The 19,591-nt window shown below is 42.1% G+C and overlaps 1 protein-coding gene across 6 annotated transcripts in view; it reads right to left on the reverse strand.

The window, feature by feature from the left end:
• Positions 1 to 2,044: 2,044 nt before the first annotated feature.
• The window catches only part of LOC101469554 (phospholipid-transporting ATPase IH), a 31,679-nt gene continuing 14,132 nt past the window's right edge, over positions 2,045 to 19,591 (reverse strand). The window contains exons 7-31 of one of the 6 annotated variants that reach the window (XM_014410185.4): positions 18,824 to 18,927; positions 18,664 to 18,714; positions 18,491 to 18,555; positions 18,300 to 18,381; positions 18,037 to 18,187; positions 17,737 to 17,934; positions 17,470 to 17,643; positions 16,757 to 16,923; positions 15,093 to 15,164; positions 14,188 to 14,261; positions 14,000 to 14,103; positions 13,129 to 13,310; positions 12,440 to 12,673; positions 12,122 to 12,299; positions 11,930 to 12,032; positions 11,503 to 11,648; positions 11,018 to 11,077; positions 9,964 to 10,091; positions 9,734 to 9,869; positions 9,200 to 9,223; positions 8,291 to 8,356; positions 8,058 to 8,161; positions 7,781 to 7,946; positions 7,050 to 7,164; positions 4,883 to 5,009 (exon numbers count right to left, since the gene is read on the reverse strand). In XM_014410185.4, the coding sequence (XP_014265671.1) occupies positions 7,087 to 7,164; positions 7,781 to 7,946; positions 8,058 to 8,161; positions 8,291 to 8,356; positions 9,200 to 9,223; positions 9,734 to 9,869; positions 9,964 to 10,091; positions 11,018 to 11,077; positions 11,503 to 11,648; positions 11,930 to 12,032; positions 12,122 to 12,299; positions 12,440 to 12,673; positions 13,129 to 13,310; positions 14,000 to 14,103; positions 14,188 to 14,261; positions 15,093 to 15,164; positions 16,757 to 16,923; positions 17,470 to 17,643; positions 17,737 to 17,934; positions 18,037 to 18,187; positions 18,300 to 18,381; positions 18,491 to 18,555; positions 18,664 to 18,714; positions 18,824 to 18,927 (2,847 nt within the window). In that variant the 3' untranslated portion in view covers positions 4,883 to 5,009; positions 7,050 to 7,086. Of the gene's footprint in view, positions 5,010 to 5,779; positions 5,999 to 7,049; positions 7,165 to 7,780; positions 7,947 to 8,057; positions 8,162 to 8,290; positions 8,357 to 9,199; positions 9,224 to 9,733; positions 9,870 to 9,963; positions 10,092 to 11,017; positions 11,078 to 11,502; positions 11,649 to 11,929; positions 12,033 to 12,121; positions 12,300 to 12,439; positions 12,674 to 13,128; positions 13,311 to 13,999; positions 14,104 to 14,187; positions 14,262 to 15,092; positions 15,165 to 16,756; positions 16,924 to 17,469; positions 17,644 to 17,736; positions 17,935 to 18,036; positions 18,188 to 18,299; positions 18,382 to 18,490; positions 18,556 to 18,663; positions 18,715 to 18,823; positions 18,928 to 19,591 lie in introns of those variants that run through there. The other 5 variants (XM_014410184.4, XM_024805442.2, XM_014410182.4 and 2 more) reach the window with 5 other exon arrangements.

A 19,591-nucleotide genomic window follows, 5' to 3' on the forward strand; every position in this document is an offset into this window, starting at 1 on the left:
ACTCTGGATTCTGACTTCTTTTTTTTTTTTTTTTTTAGAATTCTGAGTTGGAATTCTGGCCTTAATATCAGAATCCTGAGTGAGAATTCTAACTTTAATCTCAGAATTCTGAGTCAGAAGTCTGAGTGTAATTTCAGAATTCTGAGTGAGAAATCTAACTCAGGATTCTGAGAAAAATGTCAGAATTCTTACTATAATCTTAGAACTCTGAGAAAAACGTGAGAATTCTGACTTTAGTCTCAGAATTCTGACTCTGGATTCTGACTTGTTTTTTTTTTTTTTTAGAATTCTGAGTCGGAATTCTGACCTTAATCTCAGAATTCTGAGTCAGAAGTCTGAGTGAGAAATCTAACTTTAATCTCAGAATTCTGAGTGAGAATTCTGACTTTTTTCTCAGAAATCTGACCATAATCTCAGAATTCTAATTTTAATCTCAGAATTCTGAGTCAGAATTCTGACTTTTTTTTTCTTCAGAATTATAACTTTAATCTGAGAATACTGAGTCTGAATTCTAACTTTAATCTCGGAATTTTGAGTCAGAATTCTGACTTTTTTCTCAATTCTGGTTATAATCTCAGAATTCTAACTTTAATCTCGGAATTCTGAGTTAGAATTATAACTTTTTTCTCAATTCTGGCTATAATCTCAGAATTCTAACTTTAATCTCGGAATTCTGAGTTAGAATTATAACTTTAATCTCAGAATTCTGAGTCAGAATGCTGACTTTAATCCCAGAATCCTGAGAAAAAAGTCAGAATTCTGACTAAAATCTCAGAATTCTGTGAAAAAAGTCAGAATTCTGACATTTTTCTCAGGATTCCGACTTTATTCTCAGAATACTGGATTCTGAGATACGATAGGGCCACTGGGGGAAAAAAAAGAATTCTGAGATTAAATTCAGAATTCTTACTAGTTAGTTTGTTAGTTTGCTGAAGTGTGATGGACAGTGTGCTGGGTGGAGCTGGGTTACATAAAGGATAGCAGAGATAAAAATGAATTTAGCTGAGTGGCATTCACTGAAATTAACCTTCATAGCTACTTTATACCATCTAGTATAAACAAAATATTGTCAGTGTATAAGATGGAAATCAGCCAAGACCATTCATGAAACATCTGCTTACATCTAGTTGAATTCAGTCGTGCAAATCCACACAGAGCAGTAAACCTAATAGTAGCAGCAGTAGGCCAGATCGGCTGATCACAGCCTATACACTAAGAAACCCCACTGGAGCTCACAATAAAAATTTTCAGCTGTGATTCTTTACCCAATGCTGTGCTACTACAACCAATTTTAGGGTTCCCCCACCTGCCAAGTTTCACTTTAACACTCCCCTTTTTTCCATAACTGATTCAAGCAGTGTAGATTCATAAGGACTCAGACTGAAATAAAGTTTGCATTCCCATTTGTATTCCCACACTATGTTAATGTGATTTTAATTACATGAATATAACATAAGGTTCAACTAGCTTTCCACAGAAATAGCTGGTAGAAACATCTTCAAAAGAGCTACTTTGAGTACGTTCCAGAGCCCGTACTTTTTCACTTTTACTTGAGTAATGAAGTTGAATCAATACTTTAACTTTCATAAAATTTCTGTACTTTTGCTTCCTCTACAAAGCAGCTGCCATCCAAGCATTACATCAGCAAGTGCAACGCACTGAATGCAGTGGTGTAAAGCACACCACTACTGGACTCTAGAGGAGCGGAAACATGTCCTTTGGAGTGATGAATCACACTTCTCTGTCCGGCAATTCCCAGAACAGTGCTTGTGTGACTGCATTGTACCAAGTGTAAGTTGGGACAACTCCTCCCCCCCAAAAGTTAGGTGGAGGGGGAATTATGCTACAGGGCTGTTTTTCAGGAGTCGGGCTCGGCTCTTGCAGAAAGCCTTCCCAGATGAGTTGACGCTTTGTAGCTACAAAGGCTGGGCCGACATGTTCAATCCTATCGATCAAGAATGAAATGTTACTCAGTTGCATCTACGTGTGATGGCAGATGAGCAAATACTTTTGGCGATATAGTTTATAACACAAACCATGGCAGGACAAGTGTTTTCACTCTTTATTACAAGCAGAATGACAATACAGTGCTTTGCCCTCATTTGCTACAGACAGGCTGGCAAAAAGTCAACAGGTGAACTTTTAAAATCTTTTATCCAAAACGGAAAAAAAGTAATTTCTCAAAACCTGTTTAGTAATACAAACAGTGCCGTACTAAAAAGGTATGATATGAAGTGTGCTGCTCAGAGCACAGAAGTCGACATATCAGACCTTTGCCAAGCTCAGGAGTGACAAGATGAGCACCTGCTGTTGTGCTGATGGACTTAGAAAAAAGCAGTTTGACATTCTGATCAGCAGTAGAAGGCTGGTGTGATAAATCCATTGCGACAGAGCTGACACATACAGACAGTTCATTCCTAGTCAAGTTATTTGGTCACTTCTTTTTTTCCCCTCCCCTTCTCACCCAATACAATCTTGTTAGAAAAATAACTTGTGAGGAAGAGTGAACCATAAACCCCAGCTGACAAGACAAGACCTGGTTTTGAATGGTCAAACAGATCTGTTGTAAAACAAAGTGCACTGTGTATAACTATTGGTAAATCTAATGAATCTTAGTTTTTTCCTCTCGTTTTGGTTACAAACTCGACCACATACTCTAGCATAGAGTTAAAATATAGTCTTCTCTCTGAGATACAAAAGTAGCAAAAAAAAATATACACAATGGACAACACAAAAATTGACTAAGTGGTGAAAATTTGAAATGTGGAGGAATTTGCTACTAAACATGTCTGAATTACAACAAATGCTTCCCCGTCATATCACAAAAGTTACATTATTATTGTAGAATATGACATTTAGACTATGTCTCGATACGGTATGGCAACGGCACAGTGAGGTGGGACACTGTGTTACAAGCACCAAGTACGTTCCTTTTATCGCTGAGGTCGGGATGTTGAGCCCCTCCACACCTGTGGAGGCTTGTGGAGTGAAAACTGAAAGGAAGAGTCCAGATTAATGATTTTATACATATTGGCAAATGGTGATGTGTATGAAACTGTATAAATGTATAAAAAAAAAAAAGAAGAAGAAAATCTCACATTCATGACTTCCAGAGTCAGTAACTTGCTATGTAACCCAACAAAATTCAGATTTTTAGAAATGCAGAAAAAGAGGTTCACCGAAAATGAGCTACAATCTTCAGCTGGAGGACGTGATGGACAAATCACTTCAACATTCTCATTGATTTGATTGTGACATCGCCGATTCAAGTCTCCCACCTTCTTACAAGAAATGAAATCTATCCAACACCCCTTCTCACCACAATATAGATCAATATTGTTTTTTTAAATTTACATCCACACATCAATAGTGACTGACATCAATAATTTTCGAACAGTACAAAAAAAAAAAAAAAAAAAAAAAAAAGCCTCATGGAATTATGTGACACAGAGACAGCCCCTTATAACGTGACAACATTAGCATTCTTACGTTAACTTTTGCATAACACGGAGCACAGCAGCAAACACACGAGCACAATGCAACAGGGAGGAGTAGCAAGTCATTTAGGACATCCACAAACAAACACGCAAACAAGTCCCAGGCTGCTGCTGTTACCCTGCACAACCACGTGGTGGCAGGAGAGGGTGCAGTTTTGCTAACTGTTCAGGGAAAAGGAAAAAAAAAAACACAAGTGCCATGAAAGGTTTGGTGATGAATGATGTCTGGGACAAAGAGGGATGTGGAACAACTGAGAGAAGAATAAATCAGCATGCAGAGAGAGATCTGACATGCTACGCTGACAGATAAGGGAAACAAAGCTCGACACAATTGTGAGGGTAAAAGAAAGTAGGAGGAATAATAGACTCATTGTACTGTATATATTTATATCTATGCTCTTTGAACCTCCTTGTACTCTCACAAATGTGTTTAAAGTGACCACATATAATCAGTTTAAAAGGGAAAAAAAGGGCATCTATGAATTAAGGCAGGGTGGCTAAAATACTGCACATCCCTCTTCAGATTTCCCCCGCCTCTCTCCTTCAGCTGATGGTTGTGTGTAAGGCTTTGTAAAAACATCACTTATGCTTCTTTTTTTCCAGTTTTTCTAAATCTAAACACCTTTCTCCTTTGGCTCCTAGCCTGCTGCTGTGTTATTACCTGTAAGGCAAAGGTGTGTCACATACAAACATACAATAAACAGGCAAAATTCATGCGTACTCACGCTCATGCACACGCACGCACACCTAAAGGGCTGAGCTTGAAGGCTATCCCCCTTACTTGGCCAGACCACAAAATGTACATAAATGTTTCCGACAAACATTTACAAAGAAGCGAAAAAAGGGGACGCAAAAGTGGAGGACCAGGCAAGAGTGTCAGACTGAAAATGAGACGAGGAAATACAAAAAGGTTCAACAGTTCAAACGGCACAGCTCCACAGTGCGAGAAGCATTTTCGCACATGGTTCTCCTTTTGCTCATAAACTTTTTCAAGTAAGAGTCTGAGCAGGGAATTTGCTGAATCAAACCAAAAAAAAAAAAGAAAAAAAAAATGAGACAAGTATGTGAATTAGGAGTAAGGGCAATACTATCTAAAGGGTTTTTCACTCAGGTGTAGCCCAAAAATGCACATGGTGAACTTAGCATGGAGTGTCCATGCTTCAGATGTGTTTGAACATGTCTGCGTTGTGTAATTCACGGATCTCTGAGATGCAGAAGCTTCAGAGTCTGCATCTGTGTTCACACTGAGGTTTCCGGCCCAGGAGCGTAGTAGGCGAACCCTGCCCCAGAGAGACGGAGCATGTAAGGGCTGAGAGGACACAATTCTGTCCCTCGGCTCTCTGCCAAATGGGCCAGGAGTTTCTGGGGTAGAGGGTCAGACCTGCAGAGCGACAGTGACTCTGCGGTGCCAAGGTGGAGGTGAGAGGAGTCCGCGCTCGTGCCTTTGCAGGATCGACAGAAGGACAGTGGAGTCACGGCCGCCACGCTACCCGGCAACAGCTTCTGATGATCCTGCACAAAAACAGAGAATCCACCGTCATAAGACATTTCAAGCGATAGAAGAGGAAACTGGAGGAAAAGAAACATGCAGGTGAAATTATAGAATTTGCGAGAAAATCTGACACATGCACACGAAAGGCAGAATTATTTTCAGAAGGTTTAACATAGTTATTTGGTGGTCTGCATATTTATTTATTTATTTTTTAAATGTGAAAAGTAACCTTGACTCTACTTTAAATGCTGAAAAGAACATACTCAATAACAATAAACCTTCTGAAAACAACCCATCATGATTAGCAATCATGTTCGATTAAGCATGCTTGTGTAATGAAGACAAAACTCACTTGCAATTCTATGTTTCAGCACCAGATGGCGCCAGTGTACACTTATTACAGACACTGATGCACAACCTGGTTTGCCAAATTGCCAGAGACAAACTAAATGTCACCCCTGAGTTTAATTTGTAAACATGAGTGCTGGAAGTAACCTACTTGGGGCCTTTCCTAATAAAATATAGCCTTAGTTACAGACTGCACTTATCAAATCTGTATTAAACCTGTAGCCTCTCTGGGTGAAACTAGCGCTGCTGACTTAATTGGGGATTGTGATTCCTGAAAGTAGCTTTGGCAGAAGGAAATTCTTCATGAAGCAGCACTGCACCCCCGTCACTCTGAGCCACAGCACAATTGCATGCCGCATGCAGTGCAAAGCAGCAGGAAGCATCATGGCATCAGCATTAAGAGCCCAACACCCCACTATCCACGCCCTTTGTGTGCCGTTACCATGGTGACCCTAGCCCCCTTGTTGTGGGTACTCTAGGGTTTGCTGAGTAGGGTGCTGTGACTATGTGGTACCAAGGAGTCAGAGCTTCTAGCAGCTTTTTTTCCACTGTCTCCTTCACAGGTCCTCTCAGGGTGGAGTGGGTCCCTTTCACGGCCTCCACCTCCACCAGCAGAGCCAGGAGCTACGCTGTCCTCCAGAACCTGCACAGAACTTACCCTCTGTGGATGATGTTAAAGGACAGGGGTTGATGAAGGAATCTGCTCAACCTTTCGTCTTTTGTCTAGTAATGCTTCAATACTTTAAGCTGATTTAAAAGAAATATGGATATTTAATTTTGGGGTGAACGGTCCCTTTAACAGCTGTCCAATTCCCAGACGTGGTCTGGGATTGCAAATATTTTCCATAAATCAGATTTGTGCTATCATGTAAGGCTGCTATGGTTTGGTGATGTTTGAAAAACTCCAGGACTATTTGTCATTAAATATACAGCTACTCTTGGCTGCTCCCTTATTCACAAGGGGTGAACCACAGTGGATGGCTTTGCATATTTGATATGCAGATTTTTACACTGCATGCCCTTCCAGACCCCCCCCAAACGGATTTGTGGATTTGTGTCTCCTCCTGGGATTGACCTGGGGATTTTTAGCTTGTTAGGCAAATGTATAAACTGCTACACTATTTGTCATTAAATTCAATTTTAGAATTGTTGGCCAAGGCAACAAACATCTAAAAATGGATCAAAAACAATTAAAAAAACCCCAAGAATACTTGCTTAAAGTGACATGAAAGTTACTCATACTGGAGCAGCTAGAACCAAAGGTCGTTTTGAATTTTTAAACCGAACAGCTAATAATTGATTCACTTTTTGACTAATAAACCAGCTACAAATAAATAAGGAAAGCTAAACTGGTATTTTCTAGAGGAAACAGTGTGCAAATTTCTGTAAAATTCAACTGTTTCAGGTAAAACCTAATATGACAAAAGTCCTACCAACAACGACACATCATCATTTTAACAACATATAGATGAGACTGGCTGGAACGGTGACAACAAAATACATGTCAAACATACCAAGGGAAACTAAACGCAATGAAATATGTAATGAAAATGGCAGCAAAAGGATACTACAAATGCAACCTTACAAACCGGGTGCTGTGTCGTCATTAGCAGCTAGTAGTTAGTTTCACATTAGTAGAGATGGTGCTTTGTGGTTTATACAGGGGCATGCCACTATGCAAACAGAGATGAGGGCTTAAAAGAGAGGGTCACCTCCTCTTCCCGCTCCTCTCTCGTCTCTCTGGCCCAATCAGAAACTCATTCTGCTGGAGGACTGTGAAAGCATGAAGATGGTGGACGGTTCCACAGTAAGGCACGGGCGGGTGGACTGTAGTTACCATGAAAGAGCGCGTGAGTGAGTGGGGGGACAAAACAAAGGAGGGCGAGAGAGGAGACATTAATGAGGAGGGAGGAAGAAAAAAAGAATAAAGAGGAGGATGGAAGTAGTGAAGATAAGGCATAACAAGGCAAAAAGAAAGGAAAGGAGAGAAAGGCTCAATGAGAGGTGGTGTGGATTTTGATTACGGTGATCCATTAGGGTGCAGTGAGAAAGAAGAGAAGAGGAGGGGGAAAAAAGCACAAGAGGAAGAAATCTGTCAGACCTTTCACTCGCTTTTCCACTCACGGTGAAGCTTGTTTCACGGCAACGTAAGGCTAAGCCACAGGGAACGGGAAGTCAGTAAATCCAGCTGATATTCAAATAAACTAAGGATCTGAATGGCCTCCTTTCATAATACAGTCAACAGATTTATGGCACACCACTAGGGTACTGAGATGTGTAGTATGAGCTCAGATTTTGAGTAGTGAAAAGGGGGAAAGCGTTAATTAGTCATTTAGTGAACACTATCAGAAATCACTACAGTGAAAAAATATCTACAGCCTAATTTCAGACACGAGACAATTCAAACCTCCAGCTTCATGTGGAGGTGGTGCCAACATTGTACCTGTGCGCGTTCAGTGGCTGTGGGACACATGGCCCTGCAGAGGACCTTCTTGATGACATCTGGCAGCAAGCTGACTGTAATGAGGAGGATGATGCTGAGCCAGGCCGGACCGCTGGACAGCATCTGCATGAACACGTAGTACATCCTCTGGTAGTTCAGGAAGGGCCTGAGCAGTGAAATAAAAGGCAGAAAGAAAAAAAAAAAATCAATGACTTTCCTGAAATACACTGATCAGCATAAACTTTACTGATTCAAGTAAAATCATAGCACATCTTACCAAATGATCCCACCCCAGAGAAGAGAGAAGATAACATAGAAAAGTAGCGACCCCCAGATGACAAAGTGATTAATCCAGGTCCAGTGGTGCGTGTCCAAGGCAAGCTGAAACAAACAGAACATAGACATAGTGAAAAGGAGCTAGCTGGGTACAAACTAAGATATCATTTATGTAAAGGTAGTTGATATTAGCTTTACTTAAATATTTTCCCCTCAGTGGATTTCCAAACACACCTTTAGTGTTACAGTGAACACCAGAACAGTAAAGATGAGAGTCCCAAACGTCCAGTTCCCAAACATCTGCAGGGATAAGAGAGGAAGAAGAGAGTTAGAGGCAACATCAATCGCACAAGCTGTTCTCCCTGCATCCACGGATTACTTAACACCCTACGATACCCGCCCGCCCCTCCAGCAAGTAAACCGAGGCGGGAACAGACACTCTTACATCATATCTGCTGTGATAAAAGGTGAGAGAAAGGGATATTGTGGGCACTGAACTGGAGGCTTTTTCACTTCATATCTCAGTGTGCAAATATTTCTACCTGATGAAATCCTAGAAAGGTTTAAGGAGACATCGGGGGTGAACAGATGGGATGAGAAGATGAAAGAGGGAGGATCGTGACAGGATAGGAAGATCAAGGCAAAGAAACCAGCTGTCTGTTGATACCAGTGTCCATTACTTCTTTCCTTTATAAACTGCAGAAATAGTACGGTCCCCCCCCCCCCTTTATAAACCTCCCACATCAGTGAAATTACATGGACGTACAAATACACACAAATGCACAAACAAGGTCGACAGAAAACAAACAAAACAAACAGATGTTGGATCTCGAGCCACAGCGATACTAGTATTCATTTGTTTACTACCAGAAGGAAACACAAGGATAATGTGAGGAAGCATCTAAGATTTCTACCATGTCAGTTAAGATCAGGATACTGTGCAAGGATTCAGGGCTTTACATAGATTAGGGGAATAATGGAGCGCTAGAAAACTACACATTCAAACGGAAGTGCATGGATGGCGGTGACGTGAGAAAGGATGGAGCGGTATGAGACGGTCAAACTGAAGGCGTAAACAATACGACAGGAACGAAAAAGGGTATGAGAGACAGAGAGAGCTGACAGGGAGGGAGACAGGCTTACCATCTGTGTGTTGGTGGTCATAAGCTGAAGGAGGAGAGGGAGAAGAAGAAGAAGAAGAAGAAAGAGGAGCAAAATAAAGAGAGAGGAAGCAGGGAGAAGGAGGGGGAGGGGAGAAAAGAGAAAAGAATCAGGACAAAGGGCAAAATGAATTTCAGGATGTCTCAACTTAAAAAACAGGACCGATCAAAAACAGTTGACATGATACAAATTAACAATACAGAGAAAGATGCTATTGTCAATATGAATGGAGATCCAATGTAGCTGACCTATGGGGACCCAGGACAGACACGTTACTACTACAGATCCACAATGCCAGGACCGCAAAGTCAAACCGCTACACCTAAGCTCCTCTTTAACGAGACCCCATCGAGTGAGCGTTTATAATGAGAGCACTTACTTTACATCCATTTATTCCCTCTAATCCCCTAAAAGATGCCTCAAACACCACAAACACCCCTTAAGTCTTCAGTTTCCGCTCTGTTCGCGTACTGGCCGTTATCACCGCCTTTTGCCGACAGGGAGACAGAGGCTTACCTGGCCGTTGCTGGTGAAGGTGGTGTTGTCAAACAGGAAGTAGGCACCGAAGAAGAAGACAACAGCATCAAACACACCCAGGCATGTCCAGTAGAGAAAGACAGGCCAGCGGAGGAGGGAGTTCTTCGCAATGTCCCTGAGAAAAACACAGAGTGACAACGTACATTAGGAACAACAGCTATTACATGCACAAAGAGAATATTTGGGGATCGGATTTCTTCTGAGCTCACCTGTACAAGGAGGGCTCTCTCTTCAATGTGTCCATGCTGACGTGCTGCTCAACCAGGCTGTACAGCAGAATGGGGAGGGAGGTGAAGCTGATGTTGTAAAGCGTCAAATACGCCGTGTCGTACAGAGGCTGCAGAGGAAACAGACGGCATCAGTGATCTGAAACCATTTACATACTGACATATTTGACTTATTAGAGCTAGGAACGTTACTGTGGTTCTCTTAACGGTGTCCGTTGAAACACTTTAGGTGCACAAACAACTTTTACACCAACAAAACAAGCACAATGGCTAATGTGTGATGGCTTTTGATGAAGAGACATGAAACAACCCCTTCCCTCCTCACTCTGATGCTCAGTTTGAGTTCTTACAAGTCATCTTGAATACGCCTACATGCCTCAACGAACTGGGCTGCTGCCATGTTAACTGCATTAACAAGCTGTTAAACATGTGTACCTAATGAACTGGCCTGTGAGTGTATGTCTAATTTATTCTATCGGTTTTAAATTGGTCTCAACTGCTATATGCTTCGCTAAGTTTGCCAGACGATTAGTGACTTCATCTGCCATATAAATACTGTTGTGCATGTAATGTTGTTTTCTGTTACTATGGTTGATAGATCCCCAGAGCTGGAGAGAACACAGAACTGAGAGAAAATGTGGCGTCTATGGGTGCTTTTCATTATAATAACTTGTGAACTATCACTTCCTCTCCCCTCCATCTATAAATTATTCCTTGTCCAGCATTGCTGAAGTTCTTATAATCACTTAAATTCACTTCAAGACACCTCAAGAGAACCTTTTGGATAAGGATTAGGTCATGTCTCCTCTCTTGCCCCTCTCTCCTACATCAGTGGGAGGAGTTAAGAATCAAAGAAGAGATACAAGTGAGGGAAGAAGGATGACATGCCAGCACACGGCTTGAGCAAAACCTCTCTCATCATCAGTGATAGATACAGAAATAGTTACTATTTGAAGCTCCTGTGAGAATATGTGACCAATGCAAATATGACTGCGTGCTTCTCAATGATAACTCTGACACCGTATAAAGTACTTACCTGCTGGGAGAATCCACAGAAGAATTGATAGAGGAACTGAGGGAAGATGAAGCATACATTCTGGAAAGATTTAAGGGGGGGGGGGGGGAGGAGAAAAAAAACAACACAACAAGCAAAGAAAGTGATAAGCTTGTGACAAGTACGAATGAAAAAAATTAAAGACTCTAAAAATGCTACTATCTACACATTTCTGTTTATGCAGAAATTGTGTGCTATAAGCTCACTGAGTGGGCCGTAAGCAGCTGGCCTGCCAAAAAGGGAAAAAAAATGAATCAGTTGGCAGGGCACTGTTTGCTGTGGAAGCCGCCCACACTGATCATCATGGGCATGAATCCGGGAATAGGTTGCACCACGGATTCATGAATCCAGTAATCTGTCAGAGTAGCTGCAAAATCTGGTTCATTGTGGCTGTGTTTCACTGGGAATTACGATAAAGTGATTAAAACGTATGAGCCACTTGAGCGCATGAGGCGCCCGTCTAGTACCTTGTAGAAGAAGTACTGAACGAGCTCAGCAATTCGGATGTAGTAGTAATGGCCATGGACCAGAAGCATCTTCTTCAGGTGTTTGAACTTCGGGATGGCGTAGTCACTATTTCTTGCTGCTTGTCTACCTTCTTTACCCATGATGCCTAAAGAAATGAAAAGAGGGTTAAATGCAGCCTGATCACGAGTCTAATCGCATGTTTATTGCTGCAGTTACTGCCTTTAGCATTTTACTTGCAAATATCCTGCAATTACTACAATTATGCCACATGTGATCACCTAAATTGATAGATTATTGTCAAAAACAAAGGTTTACTTTAGGTTAACCTAAAGCTCTGCTATCAAATATCATGATCAGCATTGGGTTAAATATTAAATGGATGATTTAGCAAATTAGCTGATAATTATGGTGCTTAAATGCACTCACCAATTCCCACATGTGCTTCCAAGATCATGCTGACATCGTTGGCTCCATCGCCAATAGCGAGGGTTATGGGGTGCTCCTTGGAGGCTTTAATCAGCTTCACAATCTGCGAAAAGCCCATCCCATTCCAATCAGTACCACTGTGAATGTGCCACTTTGGAGGTGGCATATTTACTTCACGCATACTTCCTTTACCTGTGCTTTTTGCAGAGGTGCCATGCGACAGCAGAGTACGGCGCTACAGTTACGACAGATCTCTAGAAAGATCTCTCTGTAGTTGCCGTGGCCTGCACCCTCCTGGTTGGGCTTCAATACTGCAGAAAGAGTGGCCCCGTCGATAATGAGGCCAAAGTCGAGGCAGTCTACGGACAAGCTGAGAAAAAAAAAAAAAACAATGCATCACAGACTAATCAACAGGGAAATCCATGTACACATCAGAAGGACTAAAAGATCTACTGATTTGACCAAGAGGCAGTTGCACACATAACGCAGATTGCCCACATGAGCATATACCCAGAGATGGAGCGCTGTCTGAGAACAGTCCTGTTGAGTTCAAACAACACATCGTGAAGGCTCTGCTCTTCCGTGCGTTTCTTGGTGAGCTCCAGGATTTGGGTGGTGCGACGGAACAGCTTGCTGGCGTAGCAAGTAGCCGCCGCCGTCTCCATCTTGTCCCCGGTCAGGACCCAAACTTTCATCCCAGCCTTGTGCAGTGACTCAATAGTGTCTGCTGCTTTCTCCTGGAGCCTGCGCATCGATAAGTCAATAAGTGATGCAGCCTCCACTCAGCTATGCAGAACTAAAGCATTCATCAAAGCTTCAATCAATCCATTACAGACTGGTGATAACTTATCAATGCATGGCCACCCCTGTCCCTGCCCATCAGCAGCTTATCTGTTAGGAAATTAAACTGTCGTGCTTGCGATCAATCAAGTTGGGGTCAATGCTGTGGTCTGCTATTTCCGAGCGTAAAAACATCTTGCATATTTATTCTCTCAGTGGAAAAGAAACAGCAGTATTAATAGTAAGTCACCTATCAGAGCTCTGACACAATATTCTTCTTGCACTCATGAGTCATGAGAACGCTCTGAAGACAATCCTTTAAGGGCGGCTTAATGATTCATTAATCTTCCCTTCTGTCCTTCTGCCCCCCTGCTGCTGCACTGTTTTTAAATCTCTCCGTTCCCCTCTTTCTGACCAACCTGTCCTCCACTGCTGTGGCACCCAGAAGAACAAAGTCTCTCTCAATGATGTCATAGGCCTGAGCCAGCCTCTGCTCCCTGTCCTGCAGGGCAAGTTTGGCTTCCATCAGGTGATGACACGCCTCCTGGTATTCAGACTGTGAGAGCCTTCGATAGGCGACGCACAGAGTTCGCAGCCCTTCCTGGTGTTACAGCGAAGTGAGCGATGGAGAAAAATGAACAAATTCAAATGCTGATCGCAAGTGTTCCAATCTCATCCACATTAGAGCCATACGTGCTTTAGAATAAAATGTGTTTTCATTCACATCTAGCAGAGTTATAAGTGCACTAGCATTTATTTGTAGTTACATTTGTATCTGTCATTTCAAGGCAGGTGCAATCTTCACTTTTTAGCTGGGCTCCAAAAACCCCCCCTGAGGGAAATATATGGCTCTTTAACTGCTACACGCTCAACTATCCTGTCTAAGTAGTTGCTAACTTTGTCTTCTAATAATTTGAGTGCTGGATCGGTACCATTTAGAGATTTTTTTGTTGGCTGGAACAGTGGACTGCTTTAGCTAAAAGTAAGACTCATTAAGGTGCAAGGCGTCAAAGAAGGGCAGTAAAAAAACAACAACAACAACAACAAACACACACACAAAAAACTAGTATGCTAAAAGATGAAAAAATAAAAATGCCACACAGAGGTACTCTTTTCATGTTTTTAAAGGAAATATTAATTTTCTTTAAACCTCTTGTTCAAATGTAACATTAAAATTTAAGTTTATAGCATGAAGCTATGAAAGATTTCTGAATGATATCTAAAACTGACCTGATGCAGTGTATCATCAATCCCCTTATATAACCAGTGCTGGTTAAACTGTCCACTTACCACTGCATTTTGTTCCACCCGGGCTTTAACTTGTTCCACCTTTCCCGAGACCACTCGTGGAAAAATGGATGAGTCAGCACCCTTACAGAACAGCAGGTAGTCTCCTGGGAGCACGCAAAACAAATATCCGTAAAGCCAACTGCAAGAACTGCATCCGATAAACAGCCCCGTGTTAGACGATATCTTACCTGAGCTCGACTTGACTATAACGCTCATTCGCCTCCTGACAGAGTCAAAGTTCAGCACATGGAGCAATTCAAACCTGATGGAGAGACGGCATTGGCAAAGACGCAGTTATTGTTTTGTTAATTTTCTTATTTGCAAAGATATTTGTTTGTGGCTTTTTTTTTCCCCAGAGTGCTGCATATTATCTACAAATTGTCCAACACTCAACAGTTCTGATAAGTGCACACACTCATTTTTGCATTTTTTTCCTCCATTTAATTTAGTTTCCAATAATTTGTAAGATAAACAACTCACATTATCCCCTCTTACAGTTTCATTACATCCTTTAACTTCCTGATTAGCAAGCTGTAAAACAGACCACAATGCAGATTGATGGCCGAGGCTTAAATTAATTCTATTTTTGGCTCGAGTGGTCTTGGATCCCTTAAAAAGGGTAAAAGCACAAAATGCAAGAAAGCTGTAAAACCTTTTTCTTTCACATTGCCGCTAAAGTCTTCACCGCTGCCCACTGCACCACCCTCCCTTCCTGAGCTCCCCTGCTTCCTTAAAATAGCTCACTATTGACAGGCCACTGCAGAGAGTGATAGCGAGGGAAAGCGGTTACACAAACACATCCCACGGATCAAAACATTAAACACTTGCCACAAAACCACTCTCTAATGGAAACTCGTTCGGCTTCTGTTTTTTCTGATCAGCTGGAACGTTTTGATTCGATTGAGTAGTTCCGTAAAAAGCAACCCTCTGCCTGCTCTTTGGTGGTTGTAGTTTTTTTGTAACCTCGGGTGAACATGAGACACAAGCTGAGGGCTGTTGTATGACGGCTTATGTGTGACCACAACTCCATCAAGTGAATTAATCTCATTTTATCTCCTGTGGAGTAACCGCACCAGTCTCTTAGCACACCGACCTTTCAATCTCGTCATCTTTGTTGAGGATCTCCATGTAGTTGTCCTTCAGTCTTAGATATGTGTAACCGAGCCTAGCAACAAGAGTGAAAGGAAAAAGATGCATTAAAGCCCAACAAAAAGCAACCATGTACACCAATACTCGCTTATGCCCCACTTGGAAAGGCTAAAGGTGCTCTGACGCATTCTGCGTAACCTGAGCTCACACATACGCCGAAGACAGAGCACATCTGTGAAAGCTATATAAGACAGCAGCATTCCCTGATGGTGCATGGTTGACGTGTCCTACACTATACTTTTAAAATAGCACACACAAAAAAAATGAAAAGGTTCTCTGTGTTGGCGTGGACTTGGTGCTTCTTGGGGTCCAGTTTGAGTAATTCAACAGTAATCAGACAGTAAAACACAGCACAAGTTAATCAAGGATAATACAAGTCTGAAAACTTCACAGCAGCCTGTCTGCATCATCCTCTGTGCCATCAAGGCTTTAAATTGTTCTTGACCGACTAACAATTTGCACTGCCAGATAGTACTTCAGGAAAAATTGAGCCAAGACCATTTTGTTGGAGGGGGTGACCCTGCACCCTCCCTCTGCCAACATAGTGGACTCACTGCAAGTGGTAAGGAGGATATGTCTTTGAAAACAAGCTGTTACTACAATCAACTGTACAGGAAGTTATCACAGTTATAATATTTTTCAGACAATTTTATTAAAATGTCCCAAAAGCTGCCACAAACATAATCTAGAGGAGCTCAGAGTCATAACTTAACAGAAGGGACAGCGAGCAGACTGTATCAGCACCTACGTGTCACACATTACTTTAAATTATAATACAAATTAAATCATCATGAAGGAGGCAATTCACCATGAAAACCTAAACTGTTTATTTGGGCTCTAACAGGGAGACAGCCTCAAGTGGTCATTTGTGGAACTGCAGTTTTTGGTACTTGCGGTACAAAGAAGGTCAAATATTTTAAAAAAAGAACATTGATCTCCTTTACTTTACTTCAGTGAAACACAGTAATGAAAGAAAAGATGACTAAAAAGGTGTGAAGGAGAATTTCCAAAGACTGATTATACTTACATTAGACTAGTAACTGTCTGCCATACTGAAACTACAAAATCCAGAGGATGGATTCCAAAATGCACCAATGTGTTCTCACCATGTCGTTTCATACAGGCCAGATTAAATAAAAATAAAATACTGGTGCAACATATTCATTAAAAGGTTGAGATTTTAAATAATACAAACAGCCTATAAAATAAAACAAACTGTAATATCTTATTTTATCCTGTGTATCCTCTGCTACAGGAGGTAACAAAGGAACCAAGGAAGCACTTTCCCTTAATATTTAGAGAATTGAACCAGCTCCTGTTATGGCTACCACACAGACACTTCCAGGTCAGGTTTCCCTTACTGAAGCCTTTCTAGATAAAACTGATGAATCGGCCAAACCCCTAATCCGTTGTGAAATAAACAGCAGATTCCTGTTTACTGGCTGAGTCCGTGTTGGAAGAGCAGCCTGAAGGCAAAAGTAAAAGTTCTGGACGGTAATTGACCGAAATACATTTTCAACCAAAATATAAAATACGCACTAATAAAGTTTAATGTAACTTGAACCTATAAAGATTTTAGGGGACTTTGTGTGGTTTTAGCGCATTTACCTTTTCATTCCCTCGACCAAAGCTACCTCATCTGGTGAGGAAGAGATGTAGAAGGAGGTGGGCCTGCCCTGGTGGATGCCCCTCTTGATGCCATCCACCGTCTCCTCCTCCTTCACCTGCACCGTGTGGCACAGACACAGCGCCCGAAAAAACAAATCCTCGTATTCCTGCAGCGACAGACAAAAGGCACAGCTACATATCGTAATCATTTCTTATGGAGGCAACAGGCCGAGTTAGAAGGTGCATAATTACAACAAGAGTGAAGAACGAATCCCCTTTTTGTTTTTTACACAATCGATTCTGTTTAGTCGATAGCGTGACATTTCTGTGCTATATATCAAAAAAAACAACCCCCCCCCCCCCCCCCCAGCAATAAAGCAGGAAATCTTTTCAGCACTTTTTGGCAGTGAGCACCCTTCGTCCTCTCTCTCGCGCGCTCTAGTCATCTGTGGCAGCTACTGCTGCTTATGCTGACTACACAAGTTTTCTTTTATTAAATCTAAACTAATCTTTGTTGCCACTACCATAAGTGCAATGCTCATCACTTTTCCGTGTACCAGAGGACTTTTTTTTCACCCCCAATATAAGACAAAGTATACACTATACAACGAAAGTGTTAAAATTTATATGTATTGGGTATAGGATATATCAAAATCCTCCAGCCTTATAACTGAGGTTAGCTTCCCCTTGTTTGTTTAGCAAAACACACTTACTCTCCTGTAGCCACCAGGTGAGGAATCAATCATGTCTATACTTGACGCAGCGCTGAGGATTTGGCCGTTGCAGATCGCGTGTGGGATATAGACGTTCCCATCAACGCAGCATTCGATAAACTCCATGTTGTTCTCAGTTAGAGTGCCCGTCTTATCAGTAAACACATATTCCACCTAGGAGGGAGAAAGGAGAAGGGTACAGTAGAGGCATGCCTCAACAGAGTTTAGATTGCATCCGACAGTCCGCATCTGGGCGTGCGCGTGTACCTGTCCCAGCTCTTCATTCAGGTCCGAGGTGTTCACCTGAGCGCCTTCTCCCAGCTCCTCGTCAAACATCTCCTCGTCCCAGCTGATGAAATAGGAGCCAAGAAATTTCTGCATCTCCACCGTTACATACATGGACACGGGGATGATGTAATTAAACAAAACCATGAAGGCCAGGAAGTCTGTGAAGGCTCGGATCACCTGAGTTGGGGGAGGGAGACAAACAGCTATGAAGTTTTAAGTGACACCAGACGCTTGGTTTAAGTGGTTACTTTTAAAAACGTAGAGGACTTATGAACGGACCACATGGCGCTGACGCTCGTGCTCAGTCCTGTGGTTGTACCAGGGCTCATCCCGATCGGGCGACCACTGCCAAGCGTACTTCAGAACAGTGTTGATCACCGCTTTACTGATCAAGATGCACAAGTACACTATGAGGAAGGCATTCATCGACCTGCAGAAGGAGAAGGAGAGAGAGTATGCATAAAGAAGGGTGCATTTCAATTAACCAGTTCAAAGAACGACTTTCAATCATGCAGTGAAATGAGCTGGGAGATTCATCATACTTTTCCACAGCAGAGCGCTTCTGAGATTTAGACTGGTAATTAAGTGCCATCTTGGTCTCCATGCCAGTGTAGACTGCAACAGCTGAAGGCACAGACAACAGTGAGTTACAAATGCAGAAATGATACCAGCATTTCTTCAACTGTTGTAAAACATTCAGGAGTCATTAAGCAAAGTGAATCCACATCAATACCGTAAATATGCTGTGTGTTCTTCAGCGTGGCTCCTCTAAGGAGCAAATTCTCAGCTCCAAGTGGTCTGAAACAATACAATTAAGATGCTGGTGTTATTACAGAGAAAACAATTGAAGGCCGTTGGCATTAAACCCTTGAAACACACTCACACACTCACACAGTGAACACAAACCTCGCCACAGGCTCTTCTTTGTCCTTGTAAATATTGATACGTCCCACAAATCTGTAAAGAAGTCAGTGCGATGTCAAAACAAGACCCACACAGTGACGAGGACGTATCTTGTAACAGGTTTGCATATAAAGATACATCAGTGAGCATGCTTCCCACTCACTTGTAGAGGTCAGGCTGCGGTTGTTCACATTCAATAGTGGCATGTAGCGAATCCACCTCCTGCTCTGTTCTAAAGGCCATGGTATCTGGTATAGCATAATAGGTCTGAGACAGAAAAGGTGCCGGAGAGGGGGATGAAGAAGACAGCAAGAGGAAAATGTCACCCACAGTCGCTAATGAGAAGAGCCTCAGCCGGTTCACTAAATGACTGAGGGGGAAAAAAAAAAGGCAGCAAGATGAGTCGGGCGCTCTTGGGGTCACCAGGGGACAGCATGCTGGGATGGTGAACACATCAGAGGGCTGCCCCGAGGGCATGTATGAGGAAGATGAGTTCAGTAGTCTGTTCTATACTGTGGGTAATACGTGTGTGTGTGTGTGTTTGTGTATGCATATGATCATCCATGCATAAGATCATGTGAGTGACACCAGTGATCACCTATGCAGGTGGGCCAGTGTGTCACCTCGATCATTATGAATTTATGAGTAGGTGCATGCTGCCTGAAAAGTGCAGGGCTGCAGCCAGTTAATGTTCTGATTATTGAGTAAATCTGCTGATTATCTTTTGTGAATAATCACTGACAGAAAACATGAGAAAGTAGAATAAATGGAAACCTCACACTCCCGTTAAACCTTAAGGGTGCCTTCTTAAACTGCTCCGTTTTTCAGACCAACCAAAAAGATATTTGTCCTATTATTATTCGTTGCTATTATTAGCAACAAATATGTACATTAGACAACTGGATTTTTACCCTAAAGTGGCACGTGAATC

Source organism: Maylandia zebra, linkage group LG16 (assembly GCF_041146795.1).
Source record: "Maylandia zebra isolate NMK-2024a linkage group LG16, Mzebra_GT3a, whole genome shotgun sequence".
In the NCBI taxonomy this organism is placed as follows: domain Eukaryota; kingdom Metazoa; phylum Chordata; class Actinopteri; order Cichliformes; family Cichlidae; genus Maylandia; species Maylandia zebra.